This window comes from Triticum aestivum, chromosome 4D (genome assembly GCF_018294505.1).
Source record: "Triticum aestivum cultivar Chinese Spring chromosome 4D, IWGSC CS RefSeq v2.1, whole genome shotgun sequence".
NCBI lineage: Eukaryota > Viridiplantae > Streptophyta > Magnoliopsida > Poales > Poaceae > Triticum > Triticum aestivum.
The window spans coordinates 375,332,219-375,342,735 of record NC_057805.1 but is presented as its reverse complement, the minus strand read 5'-3'; the positions used below and the strand labels follow the sequence as shown (position 1 = coordinate 375,342,735).

The following is a 10,517-nucleotide window of genomic DNA, read 5'->3' as shown; positions in this document are numbered from 1 at the left end:
TGAAGATGTCCAGAAGAACTTGGCGGCTAGATATGGAGCCATAGTGCATGAGATAATACTTTGTGCAAACTCTTTTATTTCATGTAAAGTAGTTCATGAGTTTAGGAGCTCGAATTTGGAGGCTCACAATCTCGCTAGATATGCTTTGTCTTTAGGTTTTGGCCGTCATGTGTGGCTAGGACAGCCAGGAGACCTTGATTTCCTTTATGTAAACATTATGGACGATGAATAAAACATGCGAGGTTGTCTAAAAAAATCTCTTTTCATCGATCTGTTCCTTTTAAACTCGTGTCTGTGTTGAATATCTAAGGCGGAGAGATAAGAGTTATATCTTTTGTTCAAAAAGGAAAAGGAAAAGGAGAAGCCGTACTCCACCCTTTCAATTCAGTTTGTATACACTTCCATATTCTTTTCATCGTTAGTATTTAGTACTTAAGCGAAATCTTTTATCCCCGCCGTAACAACCCTGCGGCCTGTACCCATAAAATCCAATCTAATAACGCATCGATCGTCGGCAAGTCTCCCATTGAGCCCCTGCCGCAGCCGCAGCCAACATGGAGGCGGAGAAGCCGGACGGCCGGCGGCAGGTGCTGCATCTCATCTTAAGTCAGCCAAGGAGGATAGGCCGCCAGATTGAGGGTCATGGGTGGAAGGAGTATACCTTCCTCAAAGTGTACTTCGTCGGCGAGCACATGAAGGAGAAGAGGGTACGCTCTCCGCTGCTCCCCGACGAGCACGACGACGTAAAGCCGTGGAAGAGGCACTACGAGTTTGAGGTGGACGGTGGATGGCGGCACCTGTGCCTCCGCCTCGAGGCCGTGCGCGAGGACTACGACGTCGACGAGGACACGGGCAGCGTGGAGGTGCTCCGCACGGACGAGCCGCACACCTCCGGCTGCACCGCGGCCATCGGGGCGGCGCAGGTGCGGCTCCTGGACGCGCTGGTGCTCGGAGGCGACGACAGCGACGACGAGGCGGCCGCGGAGAAGAAGAGTCGCCTGAGTCGCCTCGAGCTCCAGAAGAATAATGATGATCTGAAAATTATCCCGGCGAAGGGGACGCTGGTGTTCTACGAGAGGGTCGAGCTTCAGGGCTGGCGCCCCCCGCCCCCGGGGCCGGGCCGAAAGCCGACCAATGTTGTTTGCGGCACCGTGGACGTGGGCCTGTACTTGACCGAGGGCGGCGGCGGCGGCTCTGGCCGATGATCTGTGCATTGGTAAGCTTGGTTTGCCGATTTGGCGGTGGAAGATGGCCTGCCTGATTGCCACATATGAAGAACTCAAAGAGATTATTACTTTCGTTTATTTTCTTTTGCTTAAAGAATCGTCTGTAGACTACTCTTATCAGCCAGAAATTTGATTTCTCCTGCCATTGCGTATTAATGTAATATTCCTGTTTGAGATCGAAACTCTGCCCCAAGAGCCCTCATGGGAACCTGGTTCATAAACGAAAGGATTCGAGAACCTGTATCTACTCGTCCTTATCCGCGTCTCCGGTTCCCATCTTCGCCTTTCTCCCGGTACCCGATCGTATTTCCCCTGAGTTAAAAGAAAAGATAGAAAATCTTGCTTTTCAGAGTTATTGTAGAATTTTATGACTTAGTGCGGATGGATGCATTTTTGGCCGAAGTCTTACTATTACTCAAAATTGACTCCGAAGTCTTACTATTTACTCAAAATTGACTCAAATGGTTGACTGAACTCCACAGAGGACTAAAGCCGGGAACTTAAACTAATGGTTTTGCCAACCCAATGTGAGTTTTTTCAGTTTTGCCCTTATGCCCGCGCCCTAATCAACCCCCCGGAGGAGTATGCGATTCTAAAAGATCAGACGAGTTGCAGCCTGCAATCCAAAATGAGGACGGGTTTTTGAAGTTAGCTCATCCTCACGAGATCGCGACCCTTTGTTCACCGTTTGATACCCGATAAAGCAAATATAGGTTTTCGCTTTCCTTACGATGGGCCTGGTGGGGAAATTGCCAAAGCATTTGACGATTGACACTTTGATGTTGTGGGATCACTGGCTTCTTGCTCAACGGATTTCGCTTCTGCACTTGACTTGAGAAGGGCGAAGCCTTCATGACCGGTACCGGTATCTGTTCAAGAAGTCAGGTTTCACGCCACTTTATATCATACTCCTATTATGTAGTCACTTTCCCTAACCATACATGATGTTAAGAAGGACCTCATATAGGCAGATAAAAAAACACGGTAACAAACCAAACACCCTAACAAGCACTAGAAGTGCACTACTAAATGCCTTCTCCCCTTCCTTCTGTGGCATGTGGGTCCTTCACTTCTTGTGCCCACCATGTCGTTTCATCAAAGAGGAGAAGAAGTGGGATCATGGGGATGCGTTGGAGCTCGCCGACTCCTAGGACGACCCTGAGGTTGAGGATCCCTACATCCAGTATGTCATCGATGACTCCTGCAACACGACCGCACTTGAGGCCACCTGATGCCGCATTTGGTTTCCCGCCACTTCTTTGTTGCTAGGGAGCCTTGTGAAGCCTGCCACGCCCCCTCCCCCCTCCAGTAGTCTTCAAGGAGGCCAGCATCCAGTATGTCATCGACGACTCTTGCAACACAACCGCACTTGAGGCCGCCCAATGCCGCATTTGGTTTCCCGCCGCTTCTTCGTTGCTAGGGAGCCTTGTGAAGCCTGCCACGCCCCCTCCCCCCTCCAGTATAGTCTTCGAGTAAGCCAGGCGCTGGCGACCAAGAGGAAGTGCGCCATCTAGGCCAAGTAGAACAACATTGGCTCACCCCATCACCGTGCCCACTCCTCGACCCGGTGCGCCTACTAACCAGCCCCTATCTATCTACCTATAGTAGCTACATCTATGTAAAAAAAAACAAATTTTGCCTATGATGGTTATCTTGACATCTCCTCCTATATAAGACCTTTATATTGCAATGTTGTTGGCATTTAGTGTTCGAGTCCCTCTAATTGAGTATGAATATTAGTTGACACAAATAGAAAAAGAAAGAGCAAAGATATTATGGAGGCTACATATGGTGACTTTTTGTTTGCACATGGCCTCCAAAAAAATTTAGAGCACCCTAAAAATATTTTAAAGGCTGTGAATGGGCGATTCTGCAAGAGTTGGTCTTAGTTGAATAGTCAGCAGCCACTACGTCTATCGTAGTGACAGAGGCCGTGTTGCTGGTGTTCATGCACACTATGGCTGCCCTTGTTCCTCAGAAAAGCCTCACGCGTTCTTCAAGCAACATCTGCATTCGGGGGTACCACCACGTCGGGGGGGCCCTTGAGATAGCAGATAAACCATAATGACGAATAAAAGGCAGGAACATGGAGCACTCAGAACGTCATCTTATTAATTTATTCCGAAATTGCATTTCCAATCAATATTCTATGCACTGCCGCTGCACCACACATGCTCCCAAGATACCATTGTTACAACATCTGATAGAAAATTTCCAATAAACCAAAGATTTCACACGGTATGTTGGACTAGTCCATCTCAGATTACTGCATTCTGACCTCCACACCAGAATCTACTAGATGCTCTTTCACTGCTAGAATGGGAACCTGTATCAAAGCAAAAGTTTGAGGTGTCAAATTCGAACCAAATACTAACAGACGATAATTTTAACCCATCGAGAATGTCTTGTTATGAGCGGCATATATTACAGCCCAGGCAGTTAGGGCCTGCCCAGTTATCTTATCGTGTTAGGGGCTTAGCCCAATTATATCATTAGGAGGATTATATAAACTCATGTAAGGACCCGCTTTGAGATTAAGCAAGAAGCAATCATATTTGCTCGGCTTCCTTAGGGAGCCGGGAGACCTAACCCTAGCCGCCTCCTCCCCTGCGCCATCTCCCTCTCAGCCGCCGCCTCCTCGCGCACGACGGCACCCAGCCGCCGGCGGCCGCGAGTTCGTCCACGACCAGCTCCCTCTTTCCCCTACAACCTCCGGCCTAGACCCGGTAGAACCCTAGCTCCTAACAGTCTACACTGCGCTGATAGACAGAACAATTACAACCACAAGAAAAGGTATAGCTGTTGGAATAAATCGGCTATTGCAGGATTCAAGATGAGCAAGGATTTTAAGATACTGTGCATAAGAATTACTAAGACCTCAGGGCCTCTGTGGAATATACAACGTATTAACGCCACTTAACTAATGGATAATCATGCACTTTACTAGGAAAAGATGGCAAGAATGGTGTAAAAGAAATGGTAATTGCTGAGCATTATGACAGCATTTCGATGAAATCTAATGGTGGGATAGTCATAATACCTCTTTCCGATGGAAAATGCCAGCAGCAAGGGCAGCAGAAGCGTTTGTTTTCTCAAAGACTTCAGAAAAATGTTCCACCGAACCAGCACCACTGCTTGCAATGACAGGAATTGTCACAGCATCCGACACCATTTTGATCAAATCTATATCAAACCCACCGCCCTGACCTGCAAGATAGAATGACATAATGCATTCAGCGTGGCTGTATAGAAGACTATAATACAAGCAACAAATTCACAAGGTACATTCAATAAAAGAAAATTACGTGCTACAAGTTATTTGTTTCACAGCATAATTAGATATAACAAACTGTAATCCAAAACAAGTATCTTCTTGTGCTTAACTCAGTTAAACAATGTTGACATATTGATGAAGATAAGTTGACTTGTATAGTTCAGATTTTATAAGGAATAATACAGTGAAATCATCATTCCAGATTGGCAAAGCACAAAGTTTCCTACAATCATGTGTCATTTGTTTGAACCGGCTCCATTAAGTACCTAAAGTGCCCAATCACGAATGAAACCACAAAGCAAACATCCAAAACAGAAAATCAGGATTACCAAAAGAAGAAACATATAGCAAATTTCATGCAACTATGCGTACTTTAATTAAACTACCATAAAACTACTCTTTGAAATGTTTTTTTGCGAAACGGCATGCCCTTCACTTCTCTGATCCTACCACAGAAACTACACTTTAATGAATACCCGTTCCAATCGACGGAGTCTGACAAACCGGATCGACCTATAAACAAAGCATGGACCAGACGCATCAGCATATGGCCTGATGCTTTGCATGAAGAAGGTGGGGTGGAGGATCCCAAGGCCTTTAGCCCCCCTCGGTGCTGCATATCAGGAGGACAACACTCCACCATTTTATTTGGCCCACGTCACAGCTTCGCGACAGATAGAAATTACTATGTGTGTCTTAGAGGTGCACCCAGTTGTTTAAGAGCATTCCAATTGACTAGAACAGGGGTATGTCAGAAAAGGAAAAGAATCTTGTGACTGGTGCACCCAGTTGATTACGAGCCTTCAAAGAATAAGCAGCTTCATCAAAAGTACTCGAAACATAACTAGAAGACTGTGGATATTGCTTCAGAGGCTTGAACAAGACATTAAGAAGTTCCACCCAGTTTATCGTACCTAAGCTGTGTACTGGCAAATTAAAATATTTAGCATACCATCACAATCAATGCAGTTGAGTAGTATTTCTCCTGCGCCCAATTCTTCCACAGCTTTTGCTAGTTCATATGCTCCTATAGGCCGGCTATCACGCCCACCACTTACCTGGAACAGAAATAAATCAACACTTCAACAGGTACAAAGAAGAAACAAGACGCCACATTATACATGCAAAAATAGACACACAAAAGCTCTACTGGAAAAGACCCAGTATCTTAATTAATGCTCCCTGTGTGCACTAATGTAAGATATGAACACATCGCAAACATATGCTTGTACGGTTGTACCTAAAATGATTGACTACGAAATATCTGAAGGAAGCCCCCTTTTTTCAACAATCTGGAGTAAATCATTTGTATAAGCACTCACATGAGTAGTAAACTAAATCTTTGTATAACGACACCACACATGCATGAATGGCATATGACGGGAATGATAAATCAAAACAGTAAAAGCAGAACAACGGACTTACTGTGCACTGGTACCATGCATATTCTTCTCCTAATGGACCTGAAGAAAGTACAGGAAATGTGAGAACATTTGAAACGCAAATTTGTACAAGGAATATATGCAAGCATACCTTTACTGGACACTTTTACAGTTCTAAATTGCACCTCATCTGGACTTTTGACATATACTCTTCGAGGATCAATACTTACAACTACAGCCTGAGATAGAAAAAGCTTTGTTACAATGAGTGATTTACAGGTTATCTAACTATTCTACAGAACAACTGAAAAAACAGGCCCTTTCATCTGAAATGGCGATAAACAAACTGCATCAGTTGCAAATCAGAATTCGTTAATTGAAAACATGGAAATAATTATTACTGGAGCCAAGTTCGAGGATCCAAGTTGTTGACCACAGAGAAGACCTGAATGTTACGAAACCTCCTCAATATTTAAATGGATAAGGAAAAACAATCATGCTCAGGCACATAATTCTTTTGTGTTGTTACTTGGAAAACTAATAATAGAGGAATATTGATTAAAAAAGAATTTCACGGTACTTTTCAATGTAATTGTAACACCCCAGATTTCTACTATGCCTTGCGGTGCTACCACACTACTCTAAATATCTCAACAGGAAATACCCATAATTTAGAGTATTTCCTCTACTTTGTGATATTTTTAGAGTAGTGTGGTAGCAACCACGACGTAGAGTAGTAATCTGGGGTATTGCACTAACGAAAATGTGGAGTATTGCATGCATCATTTTTAAGTAGGATCAGGAAAGATAGCTGGAGTATGATTCAGATTTGTTGGAATAGTTCCTTACAACGTTTCGATACGTTGGACCTGATCAAACCCCACACAAGACTTAATTGTGATTTATTCAGTTTTTGCAATGTTATTTTTTGAATAAAATGGCATGCTAATATGAATACCAGATGTGATTTTAGATTATAGTTGGTAACAAACTACTAGAAACACAAAAGCGAGTTGTGAAGATAAATAAAAAATAAACCTGGTTTCCATATACTCTAGAAATTTGCTCCAAGCTGCTTTTCCCCGTCTTTACCTGATACACAGGAAAAATTATGCCATGGGAAATTAGCTGAACATCACAGGGAAAATAAGATACATACACCAGTCTGTAAATAGGCTTCAGCAGCAAAAACAGCATCACTTCCAATTGAAATCTTGTCAGCGCCAGACCTGAAATATTCTGATGCTACTTCCAAGCTTGAATAGTATCTGAAAAGAGATAAATTGACATCATTATTCTGCTATAACCTTTTTCTTGGTATTGACTAGTACCAAATATCACCTGAGAAAAAGTGTGGGAGGGATATTGTGGTTGGGAAGGGACAACATAAAAATAATAAAATATTAAACATGGAGAGTAGCAAGTAGGCCCCTAGTAAAAAGGAATAAGATAGTAGACTGTCTGACACCCCTCAGAGATTGGAACACAAGGAAATATATACTAAAAATCAGGCCTAATCAGAATAAAATCAGGGAATTTGTGTACATTTTCAGTACAGATTATCTCATCAAGTCAACGGAAATAATATACTCCCTCCGTCCCAAAATAAGTGACTCAACTTTGTACTAACTTTGTACTAAAGTTAGTACAAAGTTGAGTCACTTATTTTGGGACGGGGGGAGTATTGTTCATCCATGCTGGGATCAACATTTGCTCACAAAGATAATGACTCGGCACACGATGGTCTCTACCATGTTGAGCATACTATGCTGACCTTCACATGATGACCTCCATTCTAATTGAATCGTACAAGAAAGAAAACATATGTATAGCAGTAGCAGCATTGGCTCAAAACTGGGGACGAACTAACCTTCCACTTCCATCCGTGAAGTCTCTTATACCACCACCAACTGTAAGTGGCACAAAAACTTTTTCAGATGCGCAACGTAGTACCTACCAATTGTACAAACCTGTCACTTCACCAGATAAAGGCAAGTAATGGAAATACTTGATAGTTATAAAACTCAAACAAACCTCTAGCATTGGCAAATCACCCAATGGAAAGGCACGGAAACCAGTTATATTCAAGAAGCTGACCTGAAGGGGGATTTGTATCATGGTATCAGAGCATATGTGCATTGCAAATATATACATATATGTAAACATTATGTAGACAAATACCTCATCAGCTCCATCTATGTAGTATTGACTTGCTAATTCCACTGGCTTGCCAAGGTTTCTTACCTATAAGCATGGAATAAAAAGATATTCCAGTATACAATGATTATGTCTAGGTAGAACTATAATGATGTTTTAAACTATTTTTTTATTGTACAGATACATCAGAAACTAACTATCCCTAAATGGCCAACTAAGAACTAGCTCTAATGTGTAGAAAATTGATATTCCAAGGTCAATGAATAAAGTTTGGTACCTCTTTGCTGCTACTATGATCTCTTACATCATACTGGTCACCTTTTGTTACCACAAGATCCCCATTATCATTTGACCGAACATCAAGGCATGCTATCACCTGCGAAATAGGAGATAATAAGTATGATGGCAATGGAAACTGGTGTTCGAGATGGCAATGGAAAATGTGATGGACGCTGGAACATTTGGCAATAAAAAGCTTACTCTCTTTGCAAGTTTTGATGCTTTTCTATGAGCTGGGGCCTGCATTGCAAACATAAGTGTGAATTTTATGTTGAATAAAAAAAGATAAAAGGAAGTGCAAACAATAAAGTCAGACTTGATGACTACCTTTGCCCCTGAAGAGTTAGGACTGAGAAATTTTTCAAAAATGGAAAGTCCAGTAGCTGCACGAAACAAAATAACATAGTAAATATATGCTTAAAAATCCTAAATATGCACAGTACCCTGTACACTTTACAAGGCAAGCTACCAGAACTCAATAACTTACAATATTATATCCACATTATAACATACATTATGAATATTTATCTGTGAAATGTCATGTATATTCACTAATAAACTACATATTTTACCTCCACTCTTCTCTGGGTGAAACTGAACTGCCTCAATGTTGCCCATCGAGATAGATGATATGAAACTCTCACCGTAGTTACATGTCGATGAAATCCAGTCTCTGTTAGCATCTGACTAGTCATGCAGAAAGGAAGAACAACTCAAAGTTGAGTCCACAATAAGAGGAAGCATCTATAAATGGAGTTGCTCCTTACGGGTAGAGCGTGATAGGAGTGAACGAAGTACACATGGTGGCCATCAGCTCCTTGCAGAAGCTGCGTGTCCTTGGTGATCTGGAGGGCGTTCCATCCAATGTGAGGTACTATGAGACCCTCTGAAGAGTCGAATCGCCTGACAACTCCAGGTATCACACCAAGGCCGCTTACTACAGTAGTGGATGCACTATCAGCTCCTGCTCAACAACATTTTCTCAAGAAACCAGAGTGCTATTACAAAGCCTTACCCGGGCCATTCTCCTCGCTGGAATCGAATAGCAGCTGAAGGCCGAGGCAGATACCCAGGAAGGGGCGGTCCCTGCGGATGTACTCGCGAAGCGCGTCGGCCATGCCTGTACGGTTGAGGACGTCCATGGCGGAACCGAAAGCTCCGACTCCGGGGAATACGAGGCGGTCGGCGGCGAGGATGTCCTCGGGGCTCCGCACGTCGCGGATGTTGAAGCCGAGGTGGCGGATTGCGTTGCGCACGCTGCGGACGTTGCCCGCGCCGTAGTCCAGCAGCGTCACGGCTGCGGCCACCGACCGACCGGCGAAACAAAGCAAACGCAGCCGTCAAGCCATGGATAGGATGGGACGAGTTCTGGAAGGGAAAGGGGGTGGGGATGGGTAGAGTGGGGCTTACTGTTGGCGTCGCTGGACGCGCGCACGGAGAGGGAGGCGGGTCTGCGCCGCTGGTTCGTCCCCTTCGGACGGCCGACGGAGCAGGGGAGGGGGTGGTTGGCGGCGCCGGTGGCCATTGCTCCCTGCGGCGGCGGCGGCGGCGGCGGCATTGGTCTCTTTGGGTCTCTTTTGGTTGTTGGCTCTCCCGACTCTCAGAAGTCACAGTCACACGGGCAATTGGGCAAATGCAAATTTCAATCGACTGAAGCCCAAATAAGCCCAGTTGCATTTTAATGCCTTGCTTTTATTTTTTTACTTCAAAAGGCCTTGCGTCGATTAATAACAAAAAGAAGGGCCAGAGCGAAATAAGGCAATATCTTTCAGCAATTTGACATTATTTATTGTTTATAAATAAAAAATCTACTTTTTGTAAATTAAAATCAGCACAATAGATCAAATAATTTTTAGTAAGCACGAGCAACATGGACCCTCAATAAAAAATGTTACATCAAGGTTGTTCGGCACCATTGTCTTCCCTTTCAATGTCAACGTTCTCTCAAGCTGTAGATGATTTTAGACAAAGCATTTACAAGTTGGAATATCTCAAGTTCATGGCAGGTTGTCGAAGAAATGCTTCCATGGAGATCAAAACACCACCGCCTCCCAAATGTCAACTGTGACAACCATTTCGTTACATACATGGAACCAAAGGACTTCTATTTTAGTTTCGTGTAGCGTTGTATCCATTGTCATAGGGCCACCATCAACCTAACACTGAATATATATACGTAAACCACACCAAATTCATCCA

General features: G+C 43.7%; 1 protein-coding gene across 1 annotated transcript; it reads right to left on the bottom strand.

The window, feature by feature from the left end:
- Window positions 1–3,315: 3,315 nt before the first annotated feature.
- Window positions 3,316–9,952, bottom strand: LOC123098015 (imidazole glycerol phosphate synthase hisHF, chloroplastic). Its single transcript, XM_044519884.1, has 17 exons — window positions 9,729–9,952; window positions 9,334–9,615; window positions 9,086–9,255; window positions 8,891–9,005; window positions 8,646–8,701; window positions 8,520–8,558; window positions 8,317–8,415; window positions 8,064–8,126; window positions 7,917–7,979; window positions 7,753–7,835; window positions 7,042–7,150; window positions 6,921–6,974; window positions 6,034–6,121; window positions 5,926–5,963; window positions 5,453–5,558; window positions 4,267–4,433; window positions 3,316–3,552 (listed from the first exon to the last, which is right to left on the bottom strand). The coding sequence occupies exons 1-17, from the start codon at window positions 9,874–9,876 to the stop codon at window positions 3,490–3,492; spliced, it is 1,743 nt and encodes a 580-aa protein (XP_044375819.1). The 5' UTR covers window positions 9,877–9,952; the 3' UTR covers window positions 3,316–3,489.
- Window positions 9,953–10,517: the final 565 nt, after the last annotated feature.

What these genes read in the sequence shown, in the direction of transcription:
- LOC123098015 (XM_044519884.1), bottom strand. Translation starts at nt 9,876, where the DNA reads ATGCCGCCGCCGCCGCCGCCGCCGCAGGGAGCAATGGCCACCGGCGCC. An exon ending in CTAGAGTATATGGAAACCAG is followed by an intron (nt 6,122 to 6,920) that starts GTTTATTTTTTA and finishes TTTCTATCTCAG; the next exon opens with GCTGTAGTTGTAAGTATTGA. An exon ending in GCATTTTCCATCGGAAAGAG is followed by an intron (nt 3,553 to 4,266) that starts GTATTATGACTA and finishes GCTTTGATACAG; the next exon opens with GTTCCCATTCTAGCAGTGAA.